General features: G+C 47.7%; 1 protein-coding gene across 7 annotated transcripts; it reads right to left on the bottom strand.

The window, feature by feature from the left end:
* Window positions 1-297: 297 nt before the first annotated feature.
* mybpc1 (myosin binding protein C1) lies at window positions 298-15698 on the bottom strand. 7 transcript variants are annotated; one of them, XM_061268455.1, is made up of 30 exons: window positions 15425-15697; window positions 13085-13111; window positions 11885-11956; window positions 11271-11312; window positions 10837-10878; window positions 10002-10139; window positions 9771-9919; window positions 9585-9702; window positions 9462-9507; window positions 9010-9066; window positions 7694-7860; window positions 7485-7617; window positions 6613-6737; window positions 6422-6527; window positions 6187-6353; window positions 5942-6107; window positions 5772-5878; window positions 5556-5692; window positions 5311-5470; window positions 5129-5233; window positions 4870-5058; window positions 4029-4424; window positions 3857-3945; window positions 3588-3783; window positions 3368-3507; window positions 3134-3293; window positions 2917-3053; window positions 2650-2836; window positions 1926-1964; window positions 298-979 (listed from the first exon to the last, which is right to left on the bottom strand). In XM_061268455.1, exons 1-29 carry the CDS (start codon window positions 15444-15446, stop codon window positions 1945-1947), a joined length of 3600 nt encoding a protein of 1199 aa, XP_061124439.1. In that variant the 5' UTR covers window positions 15447-15697; the 3' UTR covers window positions 298-979; window positions 1926-1944. The 7 variants fall into 7 exon arrangements, with proteins under 7 accessions (XP_061124439.1, XP_061124440.1, XP_061124436.1 ...); XM_061268456.1 differs by lacking the exon at window positions 1926-1964 and having other exon boundaries at window positions 4029-4196; window positions 4290-4424; window positions 15425-15696; XM_061268452.1 differs by lacking the exon at window positions 1926-1964 and having other exon boundaries at window positions 15425-15698.
* Window positions 15699-16480: the final 782 nt, after the last annotated feature.

Raw genomic sequence — 16480 nt, 5'->3', positions numbered from 1 at the left:
TACTGATTGTTTTCAAGTTCTGCCAGGAACGGTAGGCTTGACAAAACGCAAAAAACGTGACCACAACACTTTTTTAAATGAACGGTGTTAGTTCTCGAAATGTGTATTGTTATGGTGGCTTATTGTTTCAAATACATATTAATTTCAAGATTAAAACCGAGTGTAAAATGAGAATTACTTTGTGCACTTAGAATACTGTAATACAGTAAATCCAAAATGTCCACGATAATCAGATTTAAACATAGTAGACACACTTTGAAGGTGGAAAATAACTCTTCGGATATTCAGAAACAATGCCATAGTTAAAATCGCCATTTATTGTAATCCATGAGTCATAATTACAAAGGCATGCGCATGTTTACCGAGCTTCAATTTTTTTTCCCCAGTCACCAATAATAATAATCCGAAAAATGACAAGATTTCATGCAGAATCAACCACTTTTCTTTTTTTTTTTCTTCCCATCCGCTTTGCCCTCTTCTTGAGTCATCGACACATTCGTTTAGCCAACAGTTTTCTTCAGACTCCATACAAAGACAAAACAAACATTTGTTGATACATGCCCCGCCCCTCAGAGTACCCTCACCAAAATAAAGAACATTGTAGTTTTGTATTCGTAATGTTTTCCACACGTTAGCAAAACAATAAGAGCTGCTGACATGCATCCGAGCTGATTGAGACGTACAAATAGGAAAACAGAGGGTGACACAGCATGCCACACAAAGACCAGTGCGTCCTCCTTCCCCCCCCCCCCCCCCCCCCGTCCACTCCTCCATCCATCCCCGCATCCAGACTGCTGGCCTCCCGTAGTGGTTAGGTGTAGGTGAGAGAAGAGGGGTGTCACTCGCGGCAGCAGGTTTTGCAGCTAAAGCTCGACAAATCTCTACTTGTCTTCTTCGACAACCTTCGTCTCTGTCATGTACTTGTCAATCAGGTGCAGGGGCACGCCGCGTTGCATGAGTTCATAGAAGGTGAACCCTCCTATAAAAAGGGGGGGGGGGGAAATGGGGGAACACTCGTGAACAAAGTGGGAAGGAAGGTGTCGGTTGTCCCGTTTCAGTTCTGCTTTGCTCTCGTGCAGAGTGAGCCCCAAACAGTCGGTAGCAAGCAGCATTGACGGCAGAAATGCTTTTCACGTGCTTCACGCTAAGCCAATCTTTACCACGATGTGTTTACCTGAAGCATTGGCCTCTGTGTGCTTGCAGAAAACTTCAACTGCTGGTGGCAATAAGCGACATGACTTTTTGGAGAGTGCGGCTTGTTGTAAAGTGAGTGGCGTCACATTTAAGGCCATCCTCGTCCCAAACTGACGACATGCAAGTGGTGAGTAGTTTTACGTTATTTGACTTTTTGACGTAGAATTTAACTTCTATCTACAATGCAAGATTCCATCAAAAGTAAGTCAGTATTACTTTTTGTCGGTGACTTAAATGGATTGGTTCAGTCCAGTTTCAACGATTCCAAACAAAGTAGAACTGACCCGGGACACAAGCCGAGGCTTTGCACATACAGCCGCTTTGCCAAAAAGAAAAACATTGAGCACGAAAAAAAAACAGAGTAACCGTTTTGTTTGCTTTGTTTTCAGCGCTGTAAAACGTCCGCCGATGGCAGCCACGGGAGAACAAGAACAAAGGTACGTCGGCTCTTGTTTAGCAAGCAATTTACTCACCTCGTGTCGTCCGCACACAACACTCACGAGTCACAAAATGGCAACCGACGCAAATTACAAAATCGACTTCTAAAGGGGTCCAGCCGTGAGGATTCATGCAAATCCCATTCCGCTAAAATGGCTGCCAGAAGGGGGACTTCCTGCAAAGGGAATAGCGGCCATAGTCCCAACCAGCAACTCAAAGTTAGAAGCAGGCTGACGGCGAGATGCATCATGAATGACATAAGCTTCATATGCCAGATCCATATGAAAGCTTACCTTATGTGAGAACAAACATTCATAATTCTTGAGTTTGGACTGGGGGGAGAGAGAAGAGAATATGGGTTAGCACAAATGTTTACATGGGGTTATATGTGTGCACCAGGGGGGTGTACCGCTGTGAAAATCTTTTTATATGAGGAGTTAACAAGTGAAAGTGGCCCCACTGTGGATACAAAATTGCTGTCAAGTCAAAGAAGTGAGGATGGAACTTTTTTTTAAAGGTGAAATTTGACGCATGAAATGACATTTAATCGTGTACGCTACCTGCTGGTGTTGTTAGCGCACCATGAGCGGAATAACATTAGCTCGTTTTAAAATGATTATGTAGGTAAAACGTGTTAAAGAAAAAAAAAAGAGAGAGAGACCTTTTGCTCTCGATGAAGTTAGCTTGAGGTTAACCATCTACTGTACATTTAAATTCCAACCAATGAACGCATGTATCTCTGAACGTGTTTTTTTTTTCTTCTTCTTCTTCAAAAACAACACATGATGGAGATATATGCTTTTCATTGGACATGTTGCTGAGTATTTCATCTAGCTTCTGTGTTAAAACCAACAACAGCAGATACTTACATGTCCTTAAACGCCAGTCATCTTTTTTTCCCCCCACAACACACATTTGACCCTACTTTGAAGCGGCCTCCCGTCGCTCTCTAAATCACCGGTTACTTTTATAAACGATGACTTTTCATTGAAATGAAAGCTCTGCGTCCACGCTTACCCTTGACCTCCAGTTTACACTCCACCTGGGCTTCCCCCAAGTCGTTGCTGGCCCTACAGGTGTACATGCCGCCGTCGTAAGGGCTGGGTTTCCTAATCTCCAGCGTGCACACGCCCTGGTTGCTAAACATGCGGTAGCGAGGGTCCTCGCCGATGATCATCTTGTTCTTCATCCAGATCACTTTGGGCTACGGTAAGTACACAAAGACAGGGTTTGGCTTGGCAGGGTCATTTTTGCACGCTGGGTTCCAACGTGGGCCGTTCCTACCTTGGGGTGGGCACGCACGCTGCAGTTAAGAGTGGTGTTGTAGCCGGCAATGCCAAACGTGTTGATGAGCGGCTGGGTGAATTTGGGAGCCTCGTTGAAGTCGTGGTCGTTGAATTCAAAGATTTTCAACTTCATGTCTGCGGGTGGAAGAAGAGTCAAAGAACGGAGTGGTATCAAGCGGCCATGCGATCGGACTTAACGGAGAAAATTCTCCTACCTTCTTTGAGGATGAGGGCGCTTTTCCTGGTTTGGGTGGCCGACTCGCTAAGTCCACACATGTTCTCAGAGAAGACCCTGAAGTAGTACTCGTTACCGACCACGAGTTCGGTGATAGCGATGGTCATGCGGTGGTAGTGCTCGAGGCACGTGTACCATTCCTATGTTCAGAACGTGAAAGGTGTCATTGCGATGCGCAAACATTTGGCCAAAGTTCTCAAAATGGATCGCGTACCATTGTCTTCTTGTCTGCCTTTTGAATGGTGTAGCCTGTTATTGCCGCATTGCCATCATCTCGAGGGGCAGTCCAGGACAGAGATACATTTTCTCCCCAGACATCGTCGATATTCACCATCTGAGGAGGACCAGGGAGGTCTAACGGTATAGAAATGGGAAAAATGAGCCAAAGGTTTGGTAATGAACATATTTCTTCCCACGCTTCATTTTTCCCTCACCTATGATCTGGATGTCCATGTCAGCCGTGTCCTCGTGGCTTTCGACCTGCACCTTCATTTGATACTTCCCAGAGTGACTCCGTTCTGCTTTACGAATGAAGATCATGCTTTCGCAGTCGGTGTTCCGAATGCTCACGGCGGCAGGATCAATGGGTTGACCGTCCTTCAACCAAGTCACTTTCGGCCTCGGTTTGCCCTAGATGGACATGGTCATTGACTTGAGTTGAATGATCCTGAAAAAAAGAACTCCCAACTTGACAATTGCTTACCACGAATGGCACCACAAGGTTGAGAGTTTCGCCAACCCGTCGAGTGTAAGTCTGCTTCAGGTGTCGGGGGACCCGGATCTTGGGTGGTTCTTGACGCATATCACAAAATGGAAGGCTTTGAGAAGCAACTTTCATTTGTCTTTGTTTTCCCCCTTGGGATTATTTTCCTTACCGATAACTTCCTTGACAAGAATGGCATGCTGAGTGGTTCGTGGAGCACTAGCTCCCGCAGCATTGACGGCCTTGACTCGAATGAAGACTTTGGAATCGGGCTTCAGGCCTGTGATGGTGTATTTTGTCTTATCTATCAGTTCAGTGTTGGCTGGTACCCAGTCTTCAGCTGTCGCAAAAGAAACATTGCATCTTTTTAACCTTGAATTCTGTCCAGGATAGCCCAGCGAGTTCTTGTTTGCGGGGGAACGGGTTGTCTTACATCCTTCGAGGCAGTACTCCACCAAGTACCCGTCGAGACCAGCAGCTCCGATGGTTTCTGGAGGACGCCACTTGACGGTCACTGTCGTGTCAGTCACGTCATCCACCACCAGCATGGTGGGCTCACTGGTCACCGCTTGGAGGATGCAAAAATCAGACTTTGGTTCCACAAGCAAGATCAACACACAAGGACATGAGCGAGGCGCCTCTCTGTCTGCCCATTCTTTATTCAGAATCGTTTCACCCCTACTGAACTCTCTCACCTAATCTCCTAACCCTATAATCCGCAGATGGTTTGGCAGTGGCTATAAAGACCTTTTTTAATATCTCCTTAAGCTCCTGCGTGGCCAATGAAAATCGGAGTTAAATGCTTTGGATGGTGGTGAAACGGGCGGCGACAGCTGTGTGCATGCTGTGCCCAGGCAAGGGCACATCAAACACTTTGATTCAACCTGAACAAAACCAAAAAGCCATGACATGCTGGTGACGTGTTCAACTAAGAAAGGATGGCATCGAGAGTGCCCACGGAAAAACGGAACCGTTGTCCCGGAGGACATGAAAGTGTCATTTGTAGAACTTACCGAGCGGGGTAAAAGCTTTGGATGGTTCACTGGGCTTGGACACCCCAATGGCATTGACGGCAAATATCCGCACTTCATATGGGACGCCTTCAATCATTTTCTTGGGCTCGTACGTTGTCTCTTTGATGAGGTCAAAGTTAATTCTCATCCATCTTGAGCTCTGCTTCTTTTTTCTCTCAATGTAGTAGCCTGTGGGGGACAAACATACTTCACCTTTTGCTGCGCAATCAATCTGGGAGGTAGAGATTGGGACATTTACCTAAAATGGGTGAACCCCCATCATATTTGGGTGGCTCCCATGTCATGGAGCACCAATCGCCTCCAACCACGGGGACCAAAGGCACCTCTGGAGAATCAGGGATGTCTGCAAAAAGACAATGTGCTGTGAGCTTTTTGAGATTCTTTAAAGGCCTGCGATGCTTTTTTGTTGTCGTCTCTTACCTACAACCTTCAACTTGATGCTAGCTGAGGCTTCTCCGGCCTCATTTTGAAGGACTAATTTATAGGTGCCCGAATCGTCGCGCTCCGTGATATCAATTGTCAGGCTCGTCTGGTCAACGTACGTTTCCGCTCGGACTCGGTTGCCCGTCTCGGCGATAACCTGAGACAGAGATACGGGTAGCCATTCATTTCAGACCTCCTGAAGTCTCGTCTCCCCAGGCTGCGGACAAAAGTTCGATACTGACCCTTTCACCTTTCATCCACACCACCTTGGGGGCTGGCTCTCCACTGATGGGGATCTCCAAGCGCATCTTGTTTCCAGCTACAACTGTCACAGTGTTGTCTATGAAGTTCAACCCCTCCAGGTGCACCTTTGGAGGGTCTGAAGAAAATTGTATATTCATTACTCTAGTCTTTTTTTGGTGTGTGATCTCACGTCATCGAGTCTTATTGGAACGTACCAATGACATTAACCTTCGCAGATAGACTGTGTGAGTACCCCTCAGGTACAAAAGTGTAATCTCCAGAATCGTGAAGTGAGCTAACTTCAATTGAAAGTTCGTGAACCCTGCAGAAAAGTGATTTATTATTGAACACTTTGATTTTTGTTGGCCTAACCTTGAGGTCATACCTATTTTTGTGTGAAATCTTGATGCGGTCGGTTTCCTGGATCAGCTGTCCGTTGCGGTACCATTGGCCTGGGACGTTTCCTGGAGAGATCTCGCATTGCAGTTTGAGAGGCTTGCCCAGCAAAACTTTTGTATCCGTCAGGTCTTGATGGATCTTCAGTGGTTTCACTATTGACCAGAGTTGAGTTCATCTTACATCTGAACAAGGCGGTAACAGCAAGTCAATGAAGCATCACTGTTTACTTACAGTCAACCTGTACATGAGCCTCCGATGAGCCACCAGAAGCCATGATGGAGTACGTCCCGGTATCTTCCAGGGATGCGTCGTCGATCACCAGGTAGTGTTTGTTTCCCTCGCACTTGACTCTGTATCTGGAGCGAACCCCTGTTGGAATCTCCACACCATTCTTCATCCTGAGATCAGGAAGAAAATCAAGTTTCCATGTTGTTCGTCTTCACACAATTGGACACCATCATCTTACCATTTGACTGGGGCGCCGTCCTCTGTCACCTCACACATCAGCTCAACCCTCTCATTCACTGTGGTCGTCACGGGCTCGAGACCTTTTGTAATCTTGACTGGCAATTCTAATGTCCGGAAAGGATGATAGCGCTGAAGAAAAGGCTGACCAAGGTCCATCGACGGTATTGATGAAGTGTTTGCTTGCAATACCTTTGACAAACAACTCTGTGGAGCACTTCTCTTCTCCTGCTGCCACAGAATATGCTGCGTCGTCATTCAGAGCACAGTTGTTGATGACCAGGATCCTTTCTGTGCCCTTATGCTCAAAAATGTACCTAAATGTGATTTGTTAGTCAGCTTGACCGAACAAGTTGCTCGAGCTCCTTTTCCTCTTTGTAAAGTAGGTCTCGTCAGTTTTTCAGCATGCATCGTGCACATCAGATCAGACAACAGCGAACACCGAGACAAACGGATCGACTTACTTCCTTTGACTTAAGGTCAGCGGCGATGCCAGAACAGAGCCAGAGCACACGGAGTGGGCAGGAATTGATTATGGCAGACAGGAAGGAGCATCAAGACATGACAGACAGACATAGACAGAGAGACATCATGCCTGGGGGTGGGGAGAATGACAGGAAGTCCTGGTGATGGAACCAGAACACAGCAATAGCCTCCCAAATGGCTTTAGCTTGGCATGGCATTGACTTTTGACTTCAGATGAAGTTTCTCGGCAAGTCTTATCTATCCGAGGTGGCCCACGCACCGAAGCCATTTGTCTTCGCTTTCTTGTTACGTAATTCATTAGAACTTATCTACTGTCATGTCAATGCTACGCTCAGTTAAAGACCTGTGTGGGAGGTACCACCTTCTCCTGTACGGAAGCATACAAAAAGCAATTAAAGACAACGATACATGAGAGATTATCACTCAAATGTAGCTCTGCAGTCATGGAAGAGCCACATTGAAGTCGAGAAGACATCTGAGACAACATAGCTCCACAAATGAATGGCATCGTGTCAAATGCGCTTCATTTATGTGTGTTTCGGGCTGACGACGTTTTCTTGGCACAATTGGCGACATACTTGGGACTGGGACGGATCTCCACTCCGTTTTTGTACCACTTCAGGTCGACCGTGGGGTCAGTCAGATCAACAGCAAGGCGGATCTTGCCACCTTTATCTACCTGATACGCAGGTTCCAGTTTTTTGGCAAAGGCTGCAAAAGGCCAGTCGTATTTTCGTCAACATTGTCCTCTCTGGATTTACAATGGGCGAGTGATTCTTTTTTTTACCTTCGCTCTTTTTCTCCACTTTGGGAATCTTCTTCATTCTACGCAACAGGCCTCTCAGATCCGTAATACCATACGTGAAGGCGATCTTCTCATATTGATCCGGGCGGGCGTTCTTCAGGATCTCCCAAACGTCCACCTCGGGAGCACCATCCTGCTGTTTGTGCTCCCTGGGGGTGTTGGATATTGTGTGAGGACCACAGTCATGGGCAGGTGTTTGCAACATGTCTTGAGGAAATTCGAACTGTAATATGAGATTCTATTTCCTCAGGACGTGTCACACAAAAGGATGGGCTTCATGCAAAGTCAACTCAGGTTGACTTTGATCCTGGAGATTTTTGGTCGAAATCCACCTCGTCATGTGTACGACAATCTCGTTGCATTTTGCTTCCCGTGACCGGTTCTTTTTTTGGCTACCAACAAGTAGCATGTTCTGATCCCCTCGAGTACATTTGGCTATTGGAATTGGGAACCATTTTCTTTCCTCATTGCATTGATCCCAGTCAGGGAAGCTCGCATAGTGTTAGAATCTTGGAGGTGGGTGTCATATTAGATTTGTCAGCTCTCGGTTAGTGAACCCATTGACCGTTTGCGTTAAGAGAACATTCAGTCAATTCTGTCGTTCATGGACATTCTTCCAGATGTTAGCAAGGTAAAAAAAACATGAGCAAATGTTATTCCATTCTTACTCCTTCCGTTTATTTTCGGCCATGGTTACGTGGAAAGCCGAAATAAACGTGGCTGTATTTGCCTTGTATTTCTCACCTGAAATAGAACGACAATGTAGCGATAACACTATTTTACGGGCATCATTTCTCTGCGGCTCATCTGTAACAATGGCAAACGGTGCTCCGAGACCGTTTCCGTCATTGCTGACTGCAAGCAGGAGCCGTTCAGAATGTTGCTGTCAAATGAAGTGTTACCAAGCTACTGTACGCCAACACTCTTTGTTCGTCCAATTCGGGGAGACCCCGTCATGCTGGGGACTCGAGCAGATGACCGTACTCACCCGCAGTGAGGTCTAATGCTTTTAATACCTATGGTTTTCGCTCTACTAACCTCTGTTGTCTGAATATGTAGGGGAAAAGAAGAGACAAGCCCAAAATAAATGGATCATTTATCCGGTCGTCTGTGCTTTCGCTTCAGCCTCGATTGTAGGCGTCATTGGGATTATTTGGAGCAACCAAGAGAAGCATGCTAGACATAGGCTCGCCAGTCCGAGGGTGGCTTCATACGAATCATTCTTTCAAAGCAAAAGAAGCAAAGAAAAGCGGAAGAAAGGGCAACATCCTCTCAGCGGCTGAGCAAATGATTCTCACCTATGTTTAAGGAGAGCACTAAAGTCAAGCTCCCCTGCGTCTTCTTGGCCATCAGTGCTGTTGTTAACAAGGGAGAGATTAATACGGATATCATGAAACAGGAAAAACAATGGTCAAAGTACAACACAAAGCCAACGCTCAATCAGCGTATTAGCTGTGAGCTGATTGGTTCTTACACAAGACCTCAGTGTTTGGTTTTGAAACAAGGCGGTTTGTGTAAGTCTGGCGTCCAGGGTGACATTGACGGCGCAATGGCATCACGGTGCTTTGTATTGCCTTCCGTACACATTGTTTGGGGGTGATTTTTAGATACCGGCGCCCTTTAATTGCCTAAAGGCGCTTGGGTCGGGTTGATTGTGTCGATCGTGTCGGACTGTATGCATTTACAGGATTGTACCTTTGCGTTGCATACCGAATACACAATCCACAACCTATCTATCGTCTTGCATTACCTCCTCTTGAAAGCAGATCGAATATCGATACTTTGCGATCCCCCAGCTGGAAGACAGCGGAACAAGCTCACAGTAACTCGTTCATTGCCTTGACGGCAGCGCCCGCTCGGTGCTTTAACCCACCTTTCACTTCCAGGTCAAAGGAGCAGCTGTCAAACTTGTCCTTGAGGCTGACCTCGCACCTGTAATTGCCCGCGTAATTCTCCTTGGCCTTGATGATGTGCATCTCAAATGTGTAGACCTATCCGAGAAGGTAGCGTCAGAGAACGCCGCATCTGATAGACGCTGGAGGCCAAGACCCAGACCGACCTTGGTGTTGCGATCAAAGATCTCTTTGAGCTGCAGGTGCTTTCCTGTCTTGCTGGCCAAGTCCATCCACTTTCCCTTAAACCACTTGATGGTGGGTTTACGGAGAAGGTCTTTCGCTTCCACTTTGGCGACAAAGGTGATGTCCCCACCTTAGTCCAGACAAACATGGGCATTATTGTGGACGTCGGGTGCGCACTTTCCATCCCCGAGCGTTCTTCACGTCCTGCTTACCGACTGTCACCGTGCCGCTCACGGGTCTTTCTGATAGCAGGGTGGACGTCGGTGGGTTCTCAGCTGGCTTTTCTGCCGGTGGGTTCTCGATGGACTTTTCCAGTTCCTCTGGGGGTTGGGATTCACCCAAAGACCACACTGGTTCACATTGAGGACAAACACAGTTGTACATTTTAAAAAGGAGCAAGTAAGTCAATCATTTTGGTCGGAACCACATGACAAACGCCCGCCTTTTGGTCCTACCACTCAGACAGACAGGAAGACACATTTGGACACGTTCTATCATTTACACCAGCAGCAGGAGCAGCAGCAGCGGTTTAAGCGACATTGAAAGCATGAAATAGACACGAAAGAGCAGACAACTTACTTCTTGCGATGTCCAACACGGGCGACGGAGGATCTTTATAAAAGCAACGCTATTTTCGATTCCCGAGTGTATGTAACAATACCAACATTGGCTAGTGCAGTGCTTCTCAAATAGTGGGGCGCGCCCCCCTTGGGTGCTATACCTGGGGGGGCGCGTGTGACCCTGGGGAACAGGCTTTTTTTTTGGCAGTACTAGAATAAAGTGTAATTGCGCATCTACTACAGCAGGGGGCAGTGGCGCTCTAGAATAAAGTGTAATTGCGCATCTACTACAGCAGGGGGCAGTGGCGCTCTCAGTTACTTCTGTCACGTTTGCGACAGTGCAACATTTTACGACTTACAAGACAAGTTAGGATAGTCACGGTGGGGAGGGGGGGGGGCGCGAATAGTTTTCTTCTTGCTAGGGGGGGGCGTAACAGAAAATAATTGAGAAGCACTGGGCTAGTGAGTGTGTCTACCACTCAATTACCTGAGTCTTTTCTCCCCATGGAGGTAACAGGGACGCTATCATCTAAATAAAGACAAAGAGAGATTTACAGCATAGTGGCGGGAATCGTACTGTAAAGTCCGCCGGAGCAAGCACACGTCAAGACAAAAAAAATGCCAAGCGATTAGTTTTGTGGGGGGGGGGGGGGAGTATTGATCATGAATCGTATCTGCTGTTTGACGGGAACGACTCAAAGGGCAAAATTGAAAGTATAACCTTGAGTTAAAAGGTGGCTGTTAATTTGTTAGCAAGGGGACAGCCCCACTTCTATCTGCTGTACTTGTCCAAACACACCCCAAAAACATGTCTGCCAGCATGTTTCCTATGCTCTAATTTTATTTGGTTATTTAGTGATTTAGGGAAGGTGACCGCGTTTGTCAGAAACTCTGTCATGGGACTGAGCAGAGGCATCTTACTAGGCAGGTCAATTGACAGTTTCTTGAGTGAATTGGCTTCCTCTGTGAAGAAAAGCACAGTCATCGCGGAAAGTGATCAGGCTAGGCTCATGTATAGAAGTAGAATTCACTCGACAGTTTAGCAAAATTGATTACAGTCTTCCGACATGACCCGTCGGAACGACTGCGCGTAAAGGATAAAGGCCTAGCAAAACGGTGCAAATTGCGCAAAATGGGTAAATGTCAGGACTCACCTTTTCTATAAATCGCATCCATAGCTAAAGCAAATTCTTCCAGTTTTTGACCAAATTCTTTTTGTCAATCTTGCGTATATGTTCCCATTTCACTCCTGCCTAGGACACTTACCTTTCGCGCCTACCTTGACCTCCTACCACCCTGGTGCGCCCAGAGCATACCATCTTTAAAAACATCTTCACATTTGCGCGGAGAGAGCACGGCACGGTAAGAACCACAAAACACCACAATCGTACCTCCTCCACAAAGAACCCGCAGGCCTCGCATAGTGAATTAAAAATCGGAGAATCCATGTGACGGCACACCCCAAACCAACACGTGGCGTGAGTTGCGGTGGGGGGGAGCGTGGAAGAATCGGGGTGGTCAAGCTTTTTACCCACCTGGGGGCGGAGAGACCTCCAGGGCAATCACAGAGGGGGGCAGGGCACCGTTACTGTCTGGCGCGACACTTTCTGAACATGTGACAAATAAAGCGGCCAATGGATTTGGATGAGCACAAAAGCTTTTCAAAGCACGTGTGGTGCCGCTTGCACTCCGGTGTACGACAACAGCACACATAATACACACATGTACGCATACTCATACACTTCGATACACGAGACAAACACCAACAATGTCATTTCTGGCTTGCAAATGTGTTGATTTGGATGAGTGATGTTCCCCGGTTAACTATAGATGACTACCAAACTGTTTTGCAAAGGTAATAGTCAAGTCATCTTTGGGTCACCCCATTTGAGCCACTGCTGTAGTTCTTCTGCAAAAGTCCCAGGGGTATTTTTAGTGAGGCTTTCGTAGAACTTCTCCCAACATGAGCCCCAAGATGCTGCGGCTCCAAGGTCAAATCCCAGCGGCGACGGCAAAATGCTCGTCGCTCGCCAACCCCATAGGGCGGCCCGGCGCGTCAGCTGAAACAACAGTGAGGGATCAGCTGCTCTGCGACAGGAATGTTAGAGATGCTGACAGCTCGCTGGTCGTCACAGCGGCTACGTGCTGTATTGTCTACGAGAAGCGACCTGTCTTAAGGTTTATGAGCTTCTCTTTGGGAGATGTTGTCTGGTCTTCTCTTGCAAAGTCAGAGTCCCTTTCTGTCTTTTCTGTCTCTCTACACTAAGGCAAGGGGAAGCCATTGGAACTGTTGTAAGTTTCTGTATCATAAGATACTTTCTCTCTCAGGTCCTAGGTTAGCAGTGGCCAAATGGGTCAAGATGTTCTTGTTGGTTCAAAACTGGTTCCATTCAATCACCTGGTTTGTGGGTTCCTACGTTGACTTGGACCTTTCTGTTTGCTTGGGTTTTCTCTAGATGCTCCAGAGAATCTATCAATTGTTTAGTTGTCTACATATGGCCTTCCATCGTCCAGTGACCAATCCAGGGTTGATTTCTGCCTCTTGCCCCCAAATCAGCTGGGAAGGATCCAGCTCATCGAGATGGATCGATGGAGATGTTATTCTCTGTCCCTCAAAGATACTATCTGTAGGAATGTGCCCCGTGTGTTTACCCAACCAGAGACAAGTCTGAGTCTGTCTGATCATCGTCTGAGGGTGTGATGTGACAAGCGGAGACCCGTCATTGCCCACTCACCTTCCGGCTGTCCGTTTGCCGTCTCATCTGAAAGGGGAAAAGAAAGGAGATATCCATTACGAAACAGTTGGGAAGCATTTGCTGTGCAACACGCTGACCTGTTTGGTTAACTGACACCCAAAAGTCTTAAGTGATTAAGAAGGTGGCACACCACCTTCTGCGACATCCAAAAACCACAGACAGCCCACAGAACCACGGGACCATGGTCCAGTGCATAAAGGCAGCCGGACTTGCCTCTTCTTTTTATAGCTCCAGTTGCGGTTTGTTTTGGTCTATTGTACCATTGACAATGAGAGTCACCTAACCTTTATTTAGGTGTTTATAGTCTTGCGTAAAGACACATCGTAAATTGCCCATGCAAGGCGACATGTTTTTATGGAGCTCAGCGCTCCCCCCCTCCCCCCGAGGTCCAGTGGAGAAGATAAACACCAGGAAAGTGTTAACAAACATGAGACGGATGAACATGAAGGTTGGAGACCTTTGTCTGGCATGGATTCAGCACTAACTTGGATCGAAAACCTAATTCGTCCTGCATCATCAGATCCTCGGAGACCTCAACTCGGTTTTCTGCACATTTGCTGACTGCGTATTGTCTTTTGAGGGCCGCTTTTCCCGTTGCCGTCTCATCTTCAGATATTCCTGAATTTGACGATTCCCTGTCAGCATTCCTCCGCCACCCAAAATTAGCCACGAGGCTCGCTTCCAAACAATGCGTTTCTGGCTACCGTCCGCACAATCCTGCAGGGTCACATCATACGGGCCCAGAACCAGGCTCATGGCCGTAGAGATAATGAGGGGGCAGAAAGGTTTTGTTTTACCTCCGAGGTCTCCCAGTTCAGCTGACAAGGTTGCAGGTATTTTCAGCTGTCGCCTGTGCTGGCGCTCAGACAGAAAGGGGCTCACCGAGGCTCCAACTGTTGCCTCGTCACTTCTCCTAACATAGACCAGTCTTTGAATTCAAACGTCTGTCAGAGCCCTCATCAATCCCGCCGTCGCACTCCTTTGGTGGAATTGGATGAGATCCCCCTTTTGCCTCATGACAAACTGTCTTGAATTACGAGACATGAAATGGAGGAGGGAGCCATATTGGAACTCTGCCACGAGAAATACTGTATCAAGCGGCGACTGAAACCCAAGACAAAGCAGCACGAGGTGAGGACAGTAGTTGAAGGAGGCCGTGCTTGGGGTCAAAAGGGGTGGCTGCCCTTTGAGTAGCTGTGGGGTTGTCAGAACTGGTGCCTGGCCAGGAAGGGGGAGGAGGCTTGGGTGTCAGTGGAGGGAGGGAGGGAGGGACGGATTCGGGAGGGAGGGAGGTAGGGAGATGGCAGGGAACAAGGGATGGGGATTAAAAGTGAGCTCATTCCAAACTATTCCAGGGACAAGAATCTTGGCCCCCGAGAGGTACTCTGTCTACCCATCATCTCCTGTTGGCATCCAGAGTGGGGGGTGGGGGGGGGCGTTTAAAACAACAGCTGGTCGGACCCATTTGAAGAACAATGCACATTTACAGACTCTGCCGGGGGATGTTATTATTTTGGGGTGATGCTCGTCACCGATTGGATCCGTGGATGCACATAGGAAAGTCACCCTTGGAGCAAATTCTCCATGAAGATAAAATGGCTGATGACGCAATTCAATGCCGCAGACCTCATTGCAAACAAAAGCCTCACGTACCAAAGTCTTGTTTTAACGAGGCCAATTAATGCAAGGAGGAAGTTCCTGTGAAAAAAAAAACGTTCCCTTTCTAGTCATACTAGTTAATGACCACTTGTCACTCAACCAGGATCTGCACTGATGTTTACTTGCTCCTTCAGCTCATTCTTTGGCACCATCGTTTTGAAAAGAAAATATCTATATCATTAATGTATGGATAGTCCTCTGATAAATCACCGGTCCTCAAGGGGATGGCAGGTTTACGAGGGAAAAACAAAACACATCAGCTCTCCCTAAAGTTTTAAATGTACTCTTCACGGGCATATCTGATCTGCTAATGGAGAAGGTAGAAGTAATAGCATCGCATAACGACAGACAGGCGTGGATCAAACAGGAATGTGGATGGACGTGATATTGCCGATGACAGATGTCATGCTTCCAAAGAGGGGGGCGGGACCACGGGGATGCTTTTAGACGCGGTGTCTAGTTTAATATGGACTTTGCCATGAATCATCTGGGAGACACCTGGAGCAACTTGTATCGTTGATCCCAAGTCCGGCCGGCCACCGTTTCTGCAGGGACGCTCCTCAACCATGCATGCATCGACCGTACAACACCAAAACCAAACAGCACCGAACCCCTAAAACACTCGGCCGGTGTTTGTCGCGGTCCCTTCTGCAGCCCTACCTTTCTTCGGAGGCTCTGGCATCTTGAGCCGGGTCCCAATTAGAGCGTCAGGCGGTCAAGAAAAAAAAAAGCGCAGCTTCCGAGCTGTGGAACTCAACGGGAGGTCGCCGGGATGAGGCGCGGGGAGTCCACCGGCAAGGGGGAGGGGGGCGGCAGGTAGAGCGAGAGAGCGTCGCTGCACTCGGACGAGAGTGATGCGAAATGAGGAGAGCGCGGGGGGTTACGTTTTGGAGGTCTCGGCGGAGGGGTGGGGTAGAGGAGGAACACTGACCCATCCAGGGGGGACATGGCTTTCAGGCCTTATATAGATAGATGGCACGCTCCTCCTCTCCTCTCTGGTCTGTCCCACAGCGAGCATCTCTGTCCTCAGCCCTTCTGCGACCGCGCCAGACAGCTTTTTGGATCGGGGCGATGAGAATGGTTCCACGTCCCAGGCCTTAGTCAAAAGTTGTTATTGAACGAGAAAGCAGTCCAAAACATTTGGCCGACGCTGTTTGACGCAACGTTTAATATTCTTTAATGAGAGTTGCTGTCGTCCTTTTTGGTGTCACCCAATGTTTGGGGCTACTTTTTCTCCACATGCACCCCAAACGGTTCTTTTTGAGTGTATTGTCAGGGATTACTTTCAGCGCTGAATTGAAAGATTATTTATAGCCAAAGGATGGTGTATGTGGGATGGACTGAAAATAGACTACAGTGCCCGGGCGGACCCGCCCCCCGTAGTCCTATTTGCGGCCATTGTAATTAATTCAACGCACGAGTTGCTCTGCCGCCGATACGTAGAGAGCCGCTGAACGAAATAGATGTCCACCAGGACTTAACCCGGCACCGAACCTCCGCACACTGCGTCTAATTTTAGAAAGTGGTGAAGACATTTCCACATAAACAAACAGGAGCAATTGAAAATATCAACCTTAATATGTACTTATTAAGTTTACAGCATGTGGCCTTTCTTGGTAACAGACACTCGCCGCCTCCCCCCTGTTGGCCCATTTATAACCGTCCTGGGCGGTGGGCTCCAGCATTAAATGCTGGGCTTAGGAGGGCCGGGTGTCA

This window comes from Syngnathus typhle, linkage group LG21 (assembly GCF_033458585.1).
Source record: "Syngnathus typhle isolate RoL2023-S1 ecotype Sweden linkage group LG21, RoL_Styp_1.0, whole genome shotgun sequence".
Classification (NCBI taxonomy): Eukaryota; Metazoa; Chordata; class Actinopteri; order Syngnathiformes; family Syngnathidae; genus Syngnathus; species Syngnathus typhle.
Note: the sequence above shows the minus strand (reverse complement) of the source record. Positions and strands in the feature narration are given on the sequence as shown.